Genomic DNA, 20,196 nt, shown 5'->3' on the forward strand with positions numbered 1-20,196 from the left:
TGACGTGTCAACAATCTTGTTGACCATGCAAGCACCAAAGTATGACAAACTACTTTAAAAGCAGGAGATGGCTGATTTCATGCAATATCATTGGATGAAACCTTGATCCCATTCAATGATATTGACTCTTATCCTGCTATGTGATACCCTTTTGGTCAGTGCGATCATCACGTACTGGCGATTTACTAAATCAACAGTGCTATTCAGTAGATGACTGGAATTTGACATCCATAAAGTAGTCTTTTTGAAATATAAACACAACTACACTCGACTGTTACCTTTACATATGCCGATATTCAACGGCCAAATGGCCGCTATGCTGCATTTTCGACAAACATTGTTCCGTCGGAACATCGCTACTCTTTTGGCTAGTGAGTACATTCATGCCATACTATCTTTAACCAAACTTCTAATGCACTAATCCAACATTTCATCGTATTAAAAGGTATTTTGTTACCAATCGTTATGGTTGGTATGGCTGTTGGCATCAGTACTGGCATTCAGAGCTCCATTCCTACTGCTCCAGCTATACCATCCTATACACAGTCAATAGCAACTCCTGAGCTTTTATCAAGCATCCCATCTATTGCTCTTGTCATTCCAAAGGCATCTGCTGCTCAACAGTTGGCTATTTCCAACTCAATTCGCACTTCATTTGCTGCACTTGACAAGCCCAATATTCAATTAGTTTCGTTTGCATCCATTACCGACTATCAAGCAACTCTTGTCAACACATATCGAGGTGTTGCAAATGCCACTTTGATTCCCGCTGCGCTTGCTATCTTACAAGATATCCCAACACTTCCTGCCTCGGATGGGCTGCTTGACTTTCAGTACCAGCTGTTTATTGAAGAAAATCAACCAAAAGGCCTTGAACCATTGATGATTCAAATTGCTGACGAAGCCAAACAGGTATGTCCATGTGTCGTATACATTGGATCAAGTGACTTACTTTATACAATATGTAGAGCCTGCTCCAGCAAACCGGATCAGTGTCGTTTCGGGCCGTGTTTACTTCTTTCGATTTTAGTGGTTTCTACTATGACGTCTCGCTTACCATCATCCCAACATTTATAGTGGCGGCTTTTGCTCAAATGATTTCGTTTTTTTCCATGTCCAGAATCGAAGAGCGTGAAAAGAAACAACGGGACTATTTGTTTACCATGGGCTTATCACCCCATATTTACTATCTGAGTGCGTTTGTCATTGACATGTGGGCATATATGATCAGTCTGGTTGTGTCTAGCCTGATTCTTTATGGATTTGGTGTCAAGGCATTTACTCAAACCAATTATCTCAACTGGTTCTTACCCATGTTCTGTTTTGGATTGCTTTGCTCTCCCCTTGGATCGTGTCTTGCCTTTCTATTCCGTAAACAAGATTCTGCTGGCGCAGCCATGGGTCTAGGCATATCCATTGTTGTTTTTGTTCCTTATTTTTTTGTGTATTTCCTTGCCAAAAATGTGATGAATCCAGAGCTCATGTATGTCATTTCTGCTCTCTTACCTACATTTGGATTCTATCAAGCTCTTAATGTAGGTTATGAATTTCTTATTGCTTCGGTGTATTGCTATACTTACCTATTTTATTTTCAATCATCTACTCAGGCTATTGGGCTTGCATCTATTGCCTCTAGTCCATTTGATCTCGTGTCTTTGGGTGATTTTCAGCACAATCCAGTGCTTCCACTATCCCTTATCATGATTGTTCAAACTATAGTATATTGGACAATCCTTACCATTCTCGTTCACAAAGATCTTACCAACTCACACTCATTTCTCAGTGCGGCTTTTAGTCTTGCTCAGCAAACCCTATTAGGGGTGAAATATCTTGGCAATGACACTGCTGCGATCCATGGCGATGCATTGAATGCCTTTTGCGAAAATGGGCACGAATCGTCTCAAGCTATGGATGCTGAATTGAAGCATGAGATGCAACGTATAAGCAATCCAGATCTAGCTCATGAAGATGTAATTCGTATGTCAAATGTGCGAGTAGAGTTTACAAGGCCCACACCTCGAGACAAGACTAAAAAATGGTTCATGCCTAGCCAGACGGAGCGACTGGTCGTTTTGGATGACATGTGGCTTGCTATCCGTAAAAACGAGTGCTTTGCTTATTTGGGTCCCAATGGCTGTGGCAAAACTACTACATTAAACACATTGATTGGTCTTGTTTGTCCTACTCGGGGTTACGCGACCATTGGTTTATACTCGATCTTACCCAAATATAATCCGCATGCTCGTCAAATCATTGGGATTTGTCCACAGTTTGATTGCTTGTGGGAAAAACTTACTCCTCGAGAACATTTGTATACCATGGCAGCAATTAGAGGCATGGATACAGAAAACGAATCTGTCAAGGCGGAGATTGATGCATTAATTGCTGATGTCGGTCTTGGTGATTTTGCTGAAAAGCAGACGGGAACGTTATCTGGTGGTAACAAGCGCAAGATTTCCTTGGCAATGGCATGCATTGGCAAACCAGAAGTCGTGTTCCTGGATGAACCAACAACAGGCATTGATATTGTCATTCGACGATCCATCTGGTCCATTATTAACAAACTCAAACAACACACATCTGTAATCCTTACCACCCATTCCATGGAAGAAGCGGAAGCACTTAGCGATCGTATTGGCATTGTTGTCAATGGCCGTATGCAATGTATTGGTACTCCGCAGAGGCTCAAATCTGTTTACGGATGCGGATACAAGGTCTCGATAAGAACAAGTGAATCCGTGGATGTGGTGAATGATTGGTTTTTGCAAAATATTGGCAAACCTGGCACATGGCAAGTAGCTCGACAAGTGGGTGGAACGACTGTATTGCAAATGACAAAGCTTGGCGTTGAAGCTTTACAAACACAGCTATTGGCCGCGTCGACTGACAAGGAGAAGATGATTATAGGACTAGAGTTACTAGAGCATATTTTCCGTGTTTTGGAATTGCCGGAAACCTGTGGTGATAGTGGTCAACTAGCCCGGCAACTTGGTATTGTAAGTCATGAAGTACAGGAGACGAGTATGACCGAGGTATTTGTTGCATTTGCATCACTTCAAAAGGGACTTGAGCTTTAACAGCACCATGAACATTTTCACAACACTCGATAGATTTTACTAGGAGCTATCTACTAAAATACCCGGTATCATTCGGTGCCCCATCTATACTACTGACAATTAAATAAGCAATCAATCTGTAGTAGCAAGATGGAAAGGATATTTAGCCATTGTTTCAAAGTAAAATAGTGACTGCAAGATACAAAATAAAATAGTGAATACAGCTGTACTTTATCTTTATATCCCTTGAATAGTCATCATATTAAAGACATGACACTTGAAAAGTGTGGTTGTATCAACACTCTAATTCTGTTGAATCTGCAATTCATTGTTTTTGGATACCAAATTATGCATGCTAATCTATTGCGGCTAGCAACAAAGAATATGAGGATGGAGAGATCGGCAACAAAAGCGTAGCAGCATGTTGTTCAAGACACTGGACTGCAACTAAGCCACACGCCGCTGGACACACAAGTTATTGCTGAAACGGCAGCAGTCCTTGGCCTTCAGCAAAATTATTGGGCACAAGCAGAATATTGCTATCGTTTATTATAAAGCTTAGAGCCACCACTACTTGCGTTATTAAAAACTGCCACTTGGATGTAAAGTGAGCCACTACATACAGCCCTACCATTTTTTAGATGATCATGTTTGCCTTATATAGCCTCACCCTATTGTCCCATTTTAATGGCTCAAATCTATTTTATTGTTTAGATACACTTTGGTTTAGCTTTCCAAGGTTTACTGCTGCAGGAATTGTTATTTTTCAAAAGATTGATTTTTCCACAAATCAAATTCATTACTAGATACTTTAAAGTCTATTTATTTGCACCATGGTTCACTGTTCAAAATTGATTGCATTGCTTAAAGTGGTTGTGGCTACTAGCTTATCAGTAGTCCTGGCTCAGGTCGGAAAAGTCAACATCCCTCCCGGCTTCAAAACAGGAAACTGTCTTAGTGGTCGACTTGAATTTAATGAGAAGCGCATATTTCGACTTCACGGAGACGAAACCAAAAAATACGATGTTGATCGTGCCGCGTACGATTTTACTCATAGCTATGGATCTATGACGTACGGTACCAATGGCAGCGCAAGCCTTAACCTAGTTAAGAACGCCGATCCTTCCAAGCTAGCCGATGGTGTATTGGTTTCAACCACTCGGTATTTAAGATATGGTAAAATCACTGCCAAACTAAACCCCGCCAAATCTCCAGGTATTGTTACCACGCTTGTTACATGGTCCGATCGTCAGGCGCCTATTCCCAATAGTTCCGAGTATACACAGGACGAAATTGATTGGGAGTTTCTTGGAAAGGATGTTTCTCGCCCGGAAACCAATGTTTTTACATACAAGACATCCAAACTAGAACGAGTTGAGTATCTATTTTTAGGACTGGTGTGTTGGCTAAAACCTGATTGTCTAATCCTTCAACTTGGATAGGGCTTGCATGGTGGTCCAATAGATAGTGTTATTTCTCCCGGTGCTCATGAATACACAATCGATTGGAAAAACGATCGTATTTTGTGGCAGGTTGATGGCCGAACAGTAAAGACGCTTTTAAAGAGTGAGTCTCATGGCCAGCCAGGCAGTTTGCCTCCAGGAGAGTTTTGGTTTCCCGAGTCTGCCTCGCGTGTTCAAGTGTCAATTTGGGACGGTACTACTCAAGGTAGCTGGACAGGTGGACCCATTCAGTACGATCAAAACGGTATTGTCTCGTCAGTCTATGAGTATATTGATATTCAGTGCTATGACGATAATATGAACCCAGTCTCTACTTGGTCAACGGATGGAACTGGTGCTGCTCAGCCTGAAGCACCACGATCAACAGCTGCCACTGGTGTTTCAACTGGTGGAAACTCTGGCACTACAGGCACAATTGTCACTTCTGGATCAGCCAGCTCGCCAGGATCATCGTCTGCACCCAAGAAATCTAATGGCTCGTCTATACAGTATAGCAGTATTGTTTCGGTGCTTGCTATTATATCTGTTGGTGTTACGGCGCTTATAACCTCGTAAATACTTTAGTGACGTTTTCATATTACCGCCATATCCATATGAAATAGAACACTAAATAAGAGTCGGTGTATAATAAACAGTTGATCTCGCGAAATGATTGTTCAGTTTACTGGACAGTATTGTGTTTTTGGAGCCGCCTACGGCTGGTGATAAACGGTGTAAGAATGGAGAGATGGATGAGAAATTATCAGCAGTCATTCTCCTTGATGTTATTGTTTTTCAAATATCGGTAAACTGTTAATCTATTGACTGAATGGTATGAGCATTTATTGTTTGTATCTCTTGTATCGCATTGATAATCTGGCTTGTCGAGACAGTCGGCTTGCTAAACAATTTGCCAATTCTCTTGATTAAATATAGAGAAACTTTATTTGTTTGATCTTGCTGTGACACGATCTTCAGAGTTCCACTTATAGAGTCTACGTTAATCTGAAACAATCATGTAATTTTACAAAGAATTCACGTTTTGAAAAGTTGAAACAGTAATCTGCTTGATGCCATCAAAGTGTTTTCAAACATGATAAAATTGGATTGTTCAAATATAAATAGATATGTTGTATATTCATTTATGTCAGTCGTGGTACTAGTTTATTCTGATCAAAATTAGCACTAATATCGATGCCAACCTCAAAAAATTTATGAATCATATTGATAATATATAAAAATAAAACAAAGTTTTGTTGAAGCGGTCACTGGTCTAAGGGTTATGATTCTCGCTTAGGGTGCGAGGGGTTCCCGGTTCGAGTCCGGGGTGACCCCGCTTTTTGCCTTTCAAGGCAATTGACTTCATAGCTAAACCCCAGCAGTGAGTCGCTAAATTGTTTTAAATCCGCCAACAAGTTAGCTCGCATCTCGATTATTTAAACTGAGTGGACAGTCATCACTCTTTTACAGGCGTATTCACGTAGAATAAAATACTTGATTGTACAGTATCCTCGAGGTGCATGCCTTTGATCAAGTTCAACCTTTGCCAATGCATATCCCAAACTGCCATAGTATTAGATTGGCATATATTAAAAGTATGGTTTATTTGCAAGATGTTTATCATATATTACACAACAATATAAAAGTAATACTATTAAATGGGAGCCAAATTGACAAAGAGCAATATACAATTTTTGAATATTCTGGCTGTTTAAAGCTAATGCGCATTCATCAAATTGACAACTATAAAAAGCAACTGTTCAAGACCGATCAGTATCCATATTGATACGTACCAGAGTGTCAGTGGGTGTAGATGTCTGTTGCATAGACGGCAGTGTGTTGGATGCTCCATGTGATGTAACCTGTCGAGTATTGCGAGATGGCCTAAACCACCGCAGAAATCGGTCATTGGCATTTTGTTCAAAAAAATTGCGAAGTACAGTTTGCGAGTTATTGACATGTGGAGATGGTCGTGTAGTAAATGTAGAATCTTCAGGAAGTGCAGATGAATTTGTACCATTGTGAGCAAGAGTAACTGTGTCTCTAGATGGGAAAACACCTGTAACTTGATCAGATGGCAAAGGTGGCACAGGCGTGGTTGAATCATTTGACAATGCTGGTTGTGGTGAATCTGAATCTGTATGGGAAATTTCCATATTGGATGCATATCTGCGAGTACTATTTTCCTGGTTATGATTGACAGAGTTTAGTGCTGACCGATCTTCTAGCCATGGAGGATATGCAGCAGCCGTAAGTGGTGTGGGATTGGCAACTGCAGGAAGAGATTCTCTTAAGCGTTGCTGAAAGGAAACGCCAAGAGCATCTTGATTACAAACTGGACACGTTCGTTTCTTACCAATCAGCCATTCATCTATACACTCTGCGTGAAATCGATGAATGCAATGAAGTTCCCGCAAGAAATCATCGTTCTCATAGTCACATAGACAAAGAGCACATGTTTGATCCGTAGTTCGTTCCTGTTCAGGTTTATTTACATGCTCATCTCTAGATACAGTGTCTGGTGTTAATGGCTCGATTGGACTTTTTGGATGCGGTACTTTTAAAGCGACTGCGTGCAATGACAACAATGAGTCGTCTATTTTTATAACGTGCAGTGAGTCAACTTGGTCTGGTGTTACACAGAGATTGTGGGGAGTCATTTTGGCAGTGTCCGTTGTTTGCCTATCCAGTGCACTATGTTGCATCGATCCATTCCCATGCACCAAAACCTCAATTGCAGAGTGATCATCTGTAGTAGTCGTCTCTGCAGCGTCGCTTGAAGGATTTGTGGCGTTTTCAGATTGAACATTGGTAGTCTTGTCAGACTTGCTAGACTGAACATCAGAAAGTGGCAAGTTGTTTGAGTTTTTTTCAGAAACCACCACAATCGCTGCTACGCACTTGTCATCAGCCTTTGACAAATCGTCAGAAGTTTGAGTGGGTTCGTTTGGAGCGACCGGCTCTTTAGAGTATACAAACGTTCGTAGTTGGTTCAACTCTTCTACAGAAAGACCTCTGTTCATTAAAGCTGTCTGCATACGTGTTGGTTGTTGAGTGATGGGGTTTTGGTTTAAAAAAATGGATCGTCGTCTAGCACGGTAGTCGGTAACAGATTCATTAGCCTGACGCCATTGTGTTCGATCAATTAGCAAAGTAGGACAGGCGTCCGGCCAGCGAGAGTTATTGATGGTAAATCCGGGAAAGCAATGACCCAAAGTAGTTTTGTTGAGAAGAAACAGAGTTGCAAACAACACAATACATGTAAAATAAACAATAGTAGCAGCCGTAAGCTCCCATTGCACAGCGATCGCAATGGGGTTCTGGCAAGAAGAGTCAGTACGGACAGTTGAAATGCCAAAGATCCAAGCAATATAAGTGAACCAGTCGATAATAGTAAAAATACGCATTCCACAAAAACGGCTGTAGAAAAGAGTGCCCACAAATCCAAATCCAACAAGTGATGGATTCCGCCATTGCGAACCGGATCGTTCCAGTGCTCGATTAGCAAAATAGTGAATTGGATTCTTAACCTACAAGGTTTTAAAGCGTTTTAAATAAGGGTAATTAGTTGCCAAGTCACATTATACTGCAATACTGAAACAATGCTTGATTCAGGGTCAAAATGATGGTTGCTCAATACAATTCAACATGTTTTAGGAACAGGATAGCAGTAAGTGATGTGTTATATATGGACTACCCATTCTACAATCAACAACTCCATTCTCATAAATATAGTGCTAATGAAAGTTGACTAGAAGCCATGTGATCCTTATATCCAAGCAGTAGCCCTCCCTGCAACATGTACATTGAGCCAGGGAGGGGAAGAACCACAAGTAGACAATTTGTAGGAACTGGAGTACAACGGTAGACATACCAGACGTAAGGCTGTCAATGACATATCCAAAATAAGCCAAGACAATGGGCCATTGTTTGAGCTAGCATCCTTAATACAGCCGTCTTTGCCATACAATGCAATGAGGATGGAATGAATAGCAAGAATGACAATGTCCCGAAACATGCACCATGTCAAGTCCTTGGTAGAGAAAGAATCAGGCTCAACTTTGATAGCAGTGAGTCCAACAAGAATGCAAGACATAGTATGGTAGTTGCAGGAATCGCTCAATATAAAGTCAAACCCCAAAATCAGAAATTTCCATTCAAAGCCAGCAACCAATGTGGTTTGATGTGAAAACTATTTTACCAGATTATGCGCTGTGGCTATAGTTGGATAATCCTTTGATGGTACAGCGTATAAACTGTTTTAATTTCGTGTATAACTTGATGATTGCTATGGAATCTCTGGTTTGAGTTCACCCTGTCATATACTTGTTTGCTCGATACTTGAAATCAATATGCTAGATGATGAATATTGACATATTTTATCATTTGAATTGAGGGTATTTGATGAGTTGAAATGGCTGTGCAGTGTACTATTACATGGGAGTAATCTAAGCCATGATATGGATATTAACACAACTGTAAATTCTGTCAGTGTTTATATCAATGAATATCAATTTTCACAATAAAATCAAATTGGGATATAAGCCCATAATGTTTAATTAATGACGTAAAAATCAGATTTTGCATGCAAGTCCATTTTTAAGATATATTAGTGGTGGAACAAGCGATACGGAGTAAAAACATATCCAATGCCATTCTTTTCGGCCTCTTGAACAACAGCCTCGTCCATAACACTCCCACTAGGTGCAGCAACATAACGTACACCAGACTGAGACACACGCTGCACATTGTCGGCAAAGGGGAAAAAGGCATCAGATGACACCACCAAACCGTCCATTTTGGTTTTCCAATCACGCTTCATGGTATCAGTAAATGGTTTAGGAACCACTTCAAACAAATCCGACCACTCGTTCATGTCCTCGATCATATCATTGATATACAGGTCAATAGCATTGGCACGATTGGCCCGCTTGACAGTAGGCTTAAACTTAAAGTCAAGAATGTCAGGATGATGTCTGTACCACCAATTATCAGCCTTGTCGCCAGCAAGACGAGTGCAGTGGATGCGCGATTGCTGGCCAGCACCCATACCAACAACTTGACCATTCTTTGCATAGCAAACAGAATTGGACTGGGTGTATTTTAAAGCAATGGTAGCAACAATCAAGTCACGAAGGCTTTCATCAGTGACGGTCTTGACGGTTTTGGTAGCAATGTTGGCAAACATACTTTTGGTGATTTCAACATTGTTGCGCTGCTGTTCTAAAGTAAGACCGTAAACTTGACGACGCTCAATCTCACCAGGCTGATAGTCTGGATCAATGGACAGGACAGTATACTTTCCTTTTTTCTTTTTTTGCAAAAGAGCGAGTGCTTCGGGTTCGTATCCGGGAGCAATCACACCATCAGATACTTCGCGAGAAATAATCCGAGCAGTGGGGAGATCCACAATATCCGACAAAGCAATCCAGTCACCAAATGAGGACATGCGATCTGCACCACGAGCACGAGCATAAGCAGTAGCAAGAGGTGACAGGTTCTCGATATCATCAACAAAGTAAACCTTTTTTTCGGCTTCGGTCAAGGGAAAGCCAACGGCTGCACCAGCAGGAGAAACATGCTTGAAAGAAGCTGCAGCAGGAAGATTCAAGGCTTTTTTGAGTTCCTTGACCAAAGGCCATGCATTAAGAGCATCCAATAGATTGACATATCCGGGAGATCCAGCCAAAACTTGATGAAAATAAAGTGCCAGTCAAATACAATACATAGGCATTCATGTGGTTATCAATTTGAATCTACCATAAAATACAAATTTAAATAAACGAGAATGGAATCAAGCATACCTTTGAATGGGAGAGCACCATTAGTGCAGTACACCTGGGCAGGTTTTTGGTGAGGATTGGCACCGTAGCGCAAAAACATCTGGCAATCGCCATTGCCCGAGAATTCTTTACGAAAGTAACTGGAAATGGCAGTGTCATAGTCGGCAGTATGTGTGAATGCCTTGAGAGCGAGGCTTTTGCGACGCTCTTCAGACAGCAAGAGTTTGCGACCCGATTCATCAGCAGAAGAAGCGAATGCAACTTGCATTTCCTTGATGATATCGGCATATTCTGCAGGGTCAGACAAGATCGACACTCGCTCAAAGTTTTTGGCAGCAGCTCTCAAAAGAGTCACTCCACCAATATCAACCTCCTCGACAGCCTGTGGAATGGTGACGCCAGGCTGAGTAATAGTTTTTTGAAAAGGATAAAGATTGCAGACCACAAAGTCGATCAGCTCATATCCTCTAGCCTGCATATCAGCTGAATCTTGGGGAGTTTGTCTAGCAAGGATGCCGCCATGAACCGCAGGATGGAGAGTCTTGACTCGACCACCAAGCATTTCTGGAGCCTTGGTAATATCAGCAACATCGCTAATAATCGCAATAATTAAAGCAGTTGATGATCAGGTTAAAGCCTTTTCAAAACATACAATGCATTCATGTATAAAGCTTACTCTACAGGAAGTCCAGCATTGCGGATGGCCATTGAAGTACCACCAGAAGCAATCAAGCGCACATTCATGGCATGCAGAGCAGTGGCCAACTCAACAAGTCCGGTCTTGTCAGAAACAGAAAGCAGTGCTAATTGAAATGTATATGATTAAAACAACCAACCAGAATCAGAGATGGCATATAATAGATGACTTTACCAATCAATGATGCAGTCATTTCAGATTCAGTTTTTAGAAAGAAATCAAAACCCGAATTTTTGATAAAATTTATTGTCAGATTCAAGTAAAATAAATTTTATTTTCGAGTAAAATATTGGCCAACTTGTTCAGTTTTTTACTACAAATTGACTTTCAACACACCGATCATCATATAATACAAACTATAAGTTTAAACTGATGCTTTACAACTTGAATTCTGGATTTGTTTGAATAGTCATACATTGTACGATTGTCAAGTTTGGTACCAGATTCATCCATTTCAATCTAGACATTGAATTTGTTTAGATATTGTCAATAAAAGCTTGTACACATTTCTTGCCAATCTGTCTGCCACTCACAAGTGTTGGTGTTTGTATGTAATATTGTTATCAAGATCATTGGCATTGCTGGTCGAGATATTTGCACTTGGTAAAAGTCCACAAGTGCGTTCACAACGTCTTGTTGTCCAGGTGTTGATGACTACAGAGTTGTCAAGCTATTCATAAATGATTTGACGACAATGTATTATAGAAAGTAGAGATTCATACATAAAAGGACATGTTTAAATGCTAAACACTCAAACTGTTTCTACACGACGATTCGAAAAAACACAATGTTGTCCAGTACATTGACTCGATCAAACATGACTGAATGTTCATTACAAAACTTTTATTTAGTGTTCCATTTTATGCAAATATGGCTGTAACTTGATGGTTGTGTGGAGTATTATAAAAATGAACCATTCAGTTGTACTGGATTGATCATGATGGGGCAATTTATACTAAATTTCGTTTTTTCACAAGTCGGTTACAGTGCATTACTCTAAACCATGCTCTAATCCACACTAGTATTTTTATAGTTTATAAACGCAATGCACAATCCCAGCGACTCGAGAATGTTGAATGAGATCGTGAATGCGCGTGAATCCAGTGTTCAGCGTAATGGGATCGACTTTGATGTTTGTCCAACTTGCAACCAACAGTCTGATAATGAGTAGCCATACTCCTGCTCGCACAGACTCAATTGACCATTTGTTGGATATGGAACCTGTATGTCTACTACCTTGATATAAGACTTTTTATTGAACAAGATAGTCTAAGCTTTAAAGTCGGGCATAACCTGTTCAATCCTTGGTGTACATTGCAATACATTTGATATATTGATTATCTTCAATCTACCCAAACGTCTTGTTATATAGGGCCATGATGCTCAGACAGAACTCGAGTTTCAAAGTAAGAGTCGCTGGTTGCTAGCGATACAGCTGAGCCATATCGGAAACACTGCATCCTATTCTTGTCAAATATCTTGTGCTGATACACTACTGTTGGATTCATGCCATGAGCCAAGTTACTAACTGTCCTGATGCTAATTGTGCTGTTCCTCCTTGACAGATTTTGTGCTTTCTAGTGCAGAAGCTGATTTGATTGCTGGAAAGGTTGTCAAGAGTCCTATGCCTGCTCGCTCCTCACACCAAGCAGAAAGAGGTACATTAGATCTCGGCTATTATTTGAATTGCAGTGTTATCGGCAACTGGAATTCTAGGTTGTATATCTAAACCGTGATTTAACTAGACAATTTTGGATTCTCAAATCCACCTGGTCCCAGTATGAACTCACAAGGATTACCCAGCAACATGCCCAAAAACATCCAGCCATCAACAAATCAAATTTCCGAACAGCAGCCAGTCGCAACTACAAGCGCATTCTGGACATTTGAATACTGGATGCAATACTTTCAAGTTGACTCTGTGGATGTTGGTAACAGGATCATAACGACCATCATGCCCATGAAGTCATTTATGGAATTAATTGATCAAAATCCAGACTTTTACGGTCCATTTTGGGTCCCAACTACAGTTATTTTTACATTGTTTGCAACTTCTACCATGGCAGAGTCGATTGCCAAAGCGTGGTCCAACCAGAAATATGAATATGATATGACGATGTTGTCGTTTGCAGGTGCTGTTGTGTATACATATGTACTACTATTGCCTGCATTATTGTGGGGCATCGCCAAATATTTTGGAATTGCTACTATTCGGCTGTTTGATATGATCAACGTGTATGGTTATGGCATAGCTATCTGGGTTCCTGTTTCGGTATGATTGCATAGTTGACATGATTATGCTATGGATCTTGGTGAATTTAATTTAAATTGTTTTTAGCTTTTGTGTATTATTCAAAGTGACCTTATTCGGTGGATTATTGTTCTTGCTGCCTTTGCACTATCAAGTTGAGTATCCTTTTGAATTGAACTCGATATATTTGCCAAATTCACTGCTGATTCTTGTAGAGCTGCTACTTACTGTGTTTTAATCTTTTCTATCCCAGCATTTTTCTTTATCAAGAATATTCAACCACTAGCGACAGATGCGCGAGCCATCAGTATGATATTTATCCTAGTGATTGGCAGTCAGGTTGCACTGGCACTTGTTTTCAAGACACAATTCTTTCAACATACGATCCAGATTGCTCCCAGCTAGGATTTTAGCAAATAAAGTGCCATTTTCAATCGTTACATCATAAATGTCATTCATTAGAGGATTAGTTTGTCAGATATCAGGATCCAATGTATGTCGGAGCAGAGATATTCCATTGGTGAGAATTTCCAAGTCTTTCTCTACACCAGCAGTAGTGATATTGTACTCGAGTTGTTGCCCAGCAGCATCCAGCACGCCAGTTGAAGCAAACTTTAGTAACAAGGACCGAAGCCCGCTATGAATTTCCTGGCCATACCAAGGCTGGGTTAGATACTATGTATGCTTTTTAATGGCAATCTGAAATCAGTCTCAAGTTGGATGGTTCTTACCGTTATTACATTGCCAAGAATGACACAACTGGTTTCAAACTCTTCTTTGATGTTTCCTTGGTCTTTTTCCGGCTGATCCAAAAGTGATATAGCTTGACTAGCCAGTGACATGGCATTCAATAATCGCTATCACAATATATGGAAAATCAGCTTAGTTCAAATGCTACAAGGATTGGGTATGAGTTGCATGAAAGATGTACCTTTTCAACACCATGAATCTGTGCTACGGATTGACTGCTGTCAAGTAATATTGATGGAGATTGCTGCATATCCGTTGTCAAACTTGTACAAAACTGACCTGGATTGAATGGGCTTTAAATCTACTGTCAAACTTTAATCTTGATTCAATTGCATAATTATCAGATATTATGCATTGGTATTAAACAGTTGTATTCACTTGGATGGATCACTAAGTAATATTGTCAGTGAATAATAAACAGTTGGCCTCCAACACATTTACTAGACAGCATTGTGTCATCTGGACTATTTAGTTGACTGGTATTTCCTGTTGGTGATTGGCATAAAAACAACAGCTGCATTCCTAATACATGCAGTTAGTGTTCTCTTGAACTAGAGCGAAAATATATCTGTGATTTTAGGATACAACAAAGGTGGATTGTAGAGTCTAATTCTAGACATTAAAACAGTCAAACCAAATATCTGGCTTCAGATTTGGTGACTGTACAATGTATAGCTATGCTAAGAGGGGCAAAAGAGCACGCTCAAAACTATAGTTTGATTGTGAGCATCATACGATAATCGTTGTGCTTATTGAAAATTAAAGTAGCCGTCATTCAAGTCAGTTTATAGCAGAAAGACCACGAATACTCGACTATTCCAAATAACCAAGATACAAATATGTTTTGTTTTGAAAATATAACAGTAAATTTTAAATACATATATAACACCTACTTGAATGTTGTGAGTCGAGAGAAGTAACAATGGAATGGGCAAAGCCCAACGAGAAACTGAGTCACAAATAAGGGACATTGTTATCGGTTATTAGTTGTGAGATTGTAAAAAATGAGATCCATGAGGTATAGTTATAAAATAGTTGGAACATATGAGAATGTGATCTTGAAATGAAAAAAGGTTCCATAGTGTAGTTGGTCATCACACAAGACTCTGAATCTTGAGACCCGAGTTCGAATCTCGGTGGGACCTTTTTTTATAAATACCAATTAAACATTTTTGTTTTTTACTACGACTGGCAGTATTTGGCAACAGCCATCGGTATATCAAATGATGATTCATCAAGTTAAATGGTTCCTGCCTGCTGATTTGAATTGCAAGCATCTATTGATCGTGCTTCCTGTACCATAGCCAGTTTGATGAAAATTTTGCACCATCATCTACTGCCTCTCTCGATTAAATATAAGGCAGCGTCTCTCATTTGGGTTAGTGTCAGTTACTTGCTGATTTTGATATCGATCTTGTTCTGGCACGATCTTCAGTATTTCACCTATATAGTCTACATTATTTTCCTGGTGATTGATGTAAAACAGCTGCACTGCTGAGATATGCAATCTTTGTTTGCTTGAACTACAGCTTGATTATATTATATGATGAATATTGTTTATTGAAAGATTGGTAATATTTATTGGGCGAGCAATACAATGTCCAGCAAACTCAACATTTGATCATTTTTTATTCCAAATCAAAATACTGACAATCACTGCAACATACAAATGTTTGATTTTATGTGAATACAACATTGTAATGTTATAAATATTCAACTGTTCGATATATCATCACAACAATCAATAACCAGTTTGATACACACAATCAGTCATACTTGTGTTTAATGCATGCATACACATCAATTGATTGCATCAACCATGTGTATAGTGTACTATTGTATATTGACAACACATCACATTATTGTATATGGATGAATGGTTCAAAATACACGATTAGTAGTTTGTTATGGATTGAATACAACACATTCAAACAACAATGTTTAGTGTTTGTAACACAATTTGGTATTGATAATTCATTGTATTGCAGTGTTGATATCAAGTCATGCAATGTGTTGATTGAATTTATTCAATTCACACGATCGGATGTTGAATATTCAATCGGAACACACGACTGAGTCATGATGAGTGTGAGTCATGACTGTGAGACAAATGAGACAATCAACTCTACAAGTTAAACTACACAATCATCTAATAATATTCACAGATCATCCAACACTCTGGTCATGGCAATTATGAGTGATTTTGGTCTCATTGACATGATTACAGTCATTGATACATTCATGTTTTTATTTTAAATATATTATAATAATGCTAGTGTATTTACAATCAGCAATCAGTCGTCATCTCTTGTGCAAGTCCTTTTTAATGTCATCAAGTCTCTCCTTGTTCATCTTGACTTTGACGATGAACGGAGTCAGCATAGTCTTGATTTCACCAATATCAGCCCTGAGTCTATCCCCTGACTCTTTGATCTGACTACAGAGGAAACTACCAAGAATAGTAGCTACTCCAAACATTGCACCATACAGCAAGTGGTTTTTGCTGATATGATCTTGAACCTTGCCATGCAGGGGTTTGGATGTTGCTGCATGACTGTTGGTAGTGGTAAATGATCGTTTGAGTATGTGGGAGTGTAGTAGTTTTAATATGTGATGAGTTGAGTTGTTCATTAGGATTTTATTTGGGAAAAATGAATCAATTCATCAAAATGGAAATTTCACGACTTGAATCCATAATTAAACTTTGCATGTGATTTGACATTCATTACATATTATTGACTTGGTTTTGAATATGACTGTTGACTGGCATATTAATGCATACTAATGCATTGCTATTACTTGTATTACAATTTGACCAATACATACATACAGCAATACATTACTTTGAATATCGACTCTAATTTCATTCCGTCTCTTCCTTCCGGTAGATAACAGCATATCCATCGACCTTTCTTCATTTCTCATTATATAGTTGGCCTTGTAAAGACCCACATTGTTTGTATTTTCGTCCAATTGGTTATTCATTTTCAACAAATTTGATGTACTTCAAGAAAATAAAAGTTTATTTTTTCGTTTCAAACGAATTAAACGAAACTTATTTTGTTTGTGTATCTCAAACCAATACGATTGAATCCTTTCTGTTAAATATGATGATTGATTATGGTCCTGTTACAGACCCAAAAGAGGTTCCTGTCGGAACTATTAGAATGGGCCAGAATAGAAGAATTTACATTGTAAAGTTGATTAATAACAGAAAGATTTGGGTTTCATTTTAAAGAATATTTCGTTGACTTCCAAAAATTTATTTTCTTTGCGTTGAATATAAAACATCAATGTTAGTGATTCCAAGTTGCTCTCTGCGTTCCAAGCATATCCGAAGCATTCCTATCAATCAAATTATCCTTGACCCTGCGAATAAACACAAGTATATTATCGAAGAGAAACTTTCAACAAATAACACTCTTTCCAAAGTAGCAGCTCCATATTTCGGCGAAGAAGAACCTCTTGCATTGGATGTCGATGACAAACATCTGAAAATTGCTAATCCCAAACGGTTTAATCCTTCTGTTTTGATGAAAAACGTATAGCTGAATTAGAGGATAAAGTAGAACAACTAAATAAACACGTGAAGTCGTCATCCAGATACGAACAAATCAAGTACTACCTTGGAGATGAAAAATACTATTCAGACGACAAGTATTTATACACAGCGCGCAATGGAATTGTGTATGCTGCGAAAATCAATGGCACATTAGAACAAACCGAAGACACAGAAGAGTTTATCAAATCGAGTTGGAAAAAGCCAGACCTACTGCATTTCTTGATGCTTGGACAAAAGCGACTCCAAACAAAATTGTTGGACGTGTTGACCAAGGAATCCATAGAAAAAGAAATACATTTTTAAAAAGGATGCTGAACAAGCCCACCAAAAAATTCATCGTCACTAACATACGACTTTGAATCTTCATCCTCACGATCAAATGAACTTTGTACAAATTCAGTCTTTCGTACATTTTGTTGGATGGCTGCCAGATCTTCTAATGCCGGTAACTCTTTACACGTCCTGAATGAGTTGATCGTTAGAATCGATTGAAGTTCAAAGACTTTATTTGATGGATACTTGGAGTATGCATCAACTCGCATTGAGTTTGGAGAGAGCACGACCATTGTCCATTTATCTTCATACCTTTTCCCTAGTAATATCATTTCATTCAGAATAACCACAAAATTGGATTGTAGTTTATGTGTATTGATAATTTTGACTCTGTTAGAATTCCACCGTAAGTGTGACAACAGTGCCAGCGAACCTTTTGTTTCTCGGTTGTTCTTTTCGGCCCACTCCAATAGTTTGCATTTTGTAATGATATGGCTTTTAAAATCTTCGGGTTTCACCATTTCTTCACAAAAGTAGCATTTAGATGCGGCGTAAATGCAAGTCACTACGTGATTCTCCAAGTTCCATTCAAACACAGAATTTGCACATAAAGAATGAAGACATTCTGTTAGATATTCACGTAAGTCTCTTTCCAGTAGTTTGTTTTTAAACAGGCTGTTGTCTCTACAGGATGGACAGCTCTCAGACTTAAATTTCGTTGAACACACAAGGCAAACAAAATGCAGTGCACCATTATATTGGTAAAAAGGAGGGTGTATGAATTCAAAACAGATGATACATCGTAGGTTGTCGATTTGAATTGTATGTTGGATGATAATTTCTTTGTTTTCGCTCATTTTATACATCTACTATAGATTTTAATATTTCTTAATCCGACTTCATAGCTCCTATTATACATTTAGCGGGAATTCCGGCTGGAAATCAAAAACGGTATTCTTCGGTGCTCTACCCTTACTACTAGTATTTGAATGGAATTTATAGTAAACAATGGAAATTACAATTATAAACTAATATTACAATTTTAAGGTTTTGATAAGCCTCAATATTACAATTATAACTTTGTTAAAAAACAAACACATTTATTTCATTCATCGGATAGCATAGCATAGATTTTTCCAGTGATATCGACAAGAGAATCTGTACTAGGTTCACCTCCAGGCAACAACTTGATGGAACATTCGTCCATCTCAATCTTTTCATCAAGACTACGCAAGAAACTCCACTGCGCATAGTTGGTAACAATTCCATAGACTGAATCCAAATGACCAATCTCTGCTGCTACTTCACATCCAATCAAATTCTGTGTCATTCCCTGATCCATATCTTCCTTCTTTGCTTCGACGATATAAACTCTTTTCTTCCCACGACGTAATACAAATTCAAAATGGCCATGAGCTTTCAAGAAATCTCCGTTCAAATCTTCCTCTACTTCAATTTGAACATCTCCGTTGAACAGGAAACACACACAAATGATGATTGGTGCAATCAAATGAAGTCTCTGAGGTCCCATGAATGATATAACTGAACCAAAGCACTTTGTGGCAAACGACAAATACTGTGTGAGAATATTGAATTGAGTATCTGGAATAGCCTTTGAAGATTGGATATAAGGAGTAGTTCGTAGTACATCCTTGACCTGATTCCAAGAAACATACGAATATGCTGTTGAATCAGTCGCCTTGGATTTCCTTTTGTTCTTTTCAAGAATTTCATTGAGTTGTTCCCATCTTTCTTTTCGTTTAGGATGAGGAGCTTTTAAGCTAGATTTTGACAAAGAGCGACTCCCTAAAGAACTGTCTGCAACAGTGATGAATAGAGGAGTCTTTGCTGTATTCTGAGCAGGAATAGGGTCGTCTGGTTGTAAAGGAGTACCACCATCCGTAGTGGAAAGGGAGAGTTGGTCAATTGCATAGGAATCAAAGTGAGGAGAGAGCTCCTTCTTGCAGGCTTTAAGAAGGTCATCTACAATCTCGCAGTCTTCAGTAGATACCTTTGTAGCGTTGTTTGGCTTGAATTTGACCCAAAGTTTTGTCATTTTTTCAAGTTTTTTTTCCTCAAATAAACTGAAAAATGACAAAATTATACTTCAAAACACCAACACTTTGATACACTGCTCACTATTGACCAATTTAAAGGCAAGACTATTTCAGCTCTGAAATGTGCGATAAAAGAAGCAGTTATGCCTGCTTTGCAGACTTCTATTTGCAATTTAGATTTGAAAATAGGAAACTCGATTATTGAAATATTAAGAGCCTCTGATTTGAAGGATGTATTAGAAGAAGCTCAAGTTTCAATCACCAACACAATCATAGTGATTCCTTTAGTGACTTACCTGGACCAATGCATTTTGTGTTTTTGCTT

General features: G+C 38.9%; 9 protein-coding genes across 9 annotated transcripts; 4 read left to right on the forward strand and 5 right to left on the reverse strand.

Moving 5' to 3' along the window:
* Window positions 1-2,081: 2,081 nt before the first annotated feature.
* Window positions 2,082-3,077, forward strand: BATDEDRAFT_10014 (uncharacterized protein; the record flags this gene model as incomplete). The annotated part of the gene is made up of 2 exons (XM_006677068.1): window positions 2,082-2,205; window positions 2,347-3,077. The coding sequence occupies 2 exons, from the start codon at window positions 2,082-2,084 to the stop codon at window positions 3,075-3,077; spliced, it is 855 nt and encodes a 284-aa protein (XP_006677131.1).
* An 812-nt stretch (window positions 3,078-3,889) lies between these two features.
* Window positions 3,890-5,074, forward strand: BATDEDRAFT_87248 (uncharacterized protein; the record flags this gene model as incomplete). Its single annotated transcript, XM_006677469.1, has 2 exons — window positions 3,890-4,453; window positions 4,499-5,074. 2 exons carry the CDS (start codon window positions 3,890-3,892, stop codon window positions 5,072-5,074), a joined length of 1,140 nt encoding a protein of 379 aa, XP_006677532.1.
* A 1,010-nt stretch (window positions 5,075-6,084) lies between these two features.
* Window positions 6,085-8,596, reverse strand: BATDEDRAFT_34584 (uncharacterized protein; the record flags this gene model as incomplete). The annotated part of the gene is made up of 2 exons (XM_006677348.1): window positions 6,085-8,028; window positions 8,373-8,596. The coding sequence occupies 2 exons, from the start codon at window positions 8,592-8,594 to the stop codon at window positions 6,259-6,261; spliced, it is 1,992 nt and encodes a 663-aa protein (XP_006677411.1). The 3' UTR covers window positions 6,085-6,258.
* Window positions 8,597-9,016: 420 nt separating this feature from the next.
* BATDEDRAFT_34585 (uncharacterized protein) lies at window positions 9,017-11,171 on the reverse strand (the record flags this gene model as incomplete). Its single annotated transcript, XM_006677349.1, has 4 exons — window positions 9,017-10,189; window positions 10,303-10,874; window positions 10,958-11,084; window positions 11,153-11,171. 4 exons carry the CDS (start codon window positions 11,169-11,171, stop codon window positions 9,108-9,110), a joined length of 1,800 nt encoding a protein of 599 aa, XP_006677412.1. The 3' UTR covers window positions 9,017-9,107.
* A 970-nt stretch (window positions 11,172-12,141) lies between these two features.
* Window positions 12,142-13,667, forward strand: BATDEDRAFT_34586 (uncharacterized protein; the record flags this gene model as incomplete). Its single annotated transcript, XM_006677350.1, has 6 exons — window positions 12,142-12,201; window positions 12,351-12,384; window positions 12,544-12,636; window positions 12,724-13,250; window positions 13,317-13,383; window positions 13,483-13,667. The coding sequence occupies 6 exons, from the start codon at window positions 12,142-12,144 to the stop codon at window positions 13,632-13,634; spliced, it is 933 nt and encodes a 310-aa protein (XP_006677413.1). The 3' UTR covers window positions 13,635-13,667.
* Window positions 13,668-13,703: 36 nt separating this feature from the next.
* Window positions 13,704-14,950, reverse strand: BATDEDRAFT_23421 (uncharacterized protein; the record flags this gene model as incomplete). The annotated part of the gene is made up of 3 exons (XM_006677212.1): window positions 13,704-13,904; window positions 13,961-14,086; window positions 14,873-14,950. The coding sequence occupies 3 exons, from the start codon at window positions 14,948-14,950 to the stop codon at window positions 13,704-13,706; spliced, it is 405 nt and encodes a 134-aa protein (XP_006677275.1).
* A 1,330-nt stretch (window positions 14,951-16,280) lies between these two features.
* BATDEDRAFT_87129 (uncharacterized protein) lies at window positions 16,281-16,610 on the reverse strand (the record flags this gene model as incomplete). Its single annotated transcript, XM_006677579.1, has 1 exon — window positions 16,281-16,610. One exon carries the CDS (start codon window positions 16,608-16,610, stop codon window positions 16,281-16,283), a length of 330 nt encoding a protein of 109 aa, XP_006677642.1.
* A 662-nt stretch (window positions 16,611-17,272) lies between these two features.
* On the forward strand, window positions 17,273-17,844 carry BATDEDRAFT_23422 (uncharacterized protein; the record flags this gene model as incomplete). The annotated part of the gene is made up of 2 exons (XM_006677213.1): window positions 17,273-17,493; window positions 17,583-17,844. 2 exons carry the CDS (start codon window positions 17,273-17,275, stop codon window positions 17,842-17,844), a joined length of 483 nt encoding a protein of 160 aa, XP_006677276.1.
* A 1,075-nt stretch (window positions 17,845-18,919) lies between these two features.
* Window positions 18,920-19,870, reverse strand: BATDEDRAFT_87128 (uncharacterized protein; the record flags this gene model as incomplete). Its single annotated transcript, XM_006677580.1, has 1 exon — window positions 18,920-19,870. One exon carries the CDS (start codon window positions 19,868-19,870, stop codon window positions 18,920-18,922), a length of 951 nt encoding a protein of 316 aa, XP_006677643.1.
* Between the last annotated feature and the right edge of the window lie 326 nt (window positions 19,871-20,196).

The sequence above is a fragment of the Batrachochytrium dendrobatidis genome (assembly GCF_000203795.2).
Source record: "Batrachochytrium dendrobatidis JAM81 unplaced genomic scaffold BATDEscaffold_3, whole genome shotgun sequence".
Taxonomy (NCBI): Eukaryota; Fungi; Chytridiomycota; class Chytridiomycetes; order Rhizophydiales; genus Batrachochytrium; species Batrachochytrium dendrobatidis.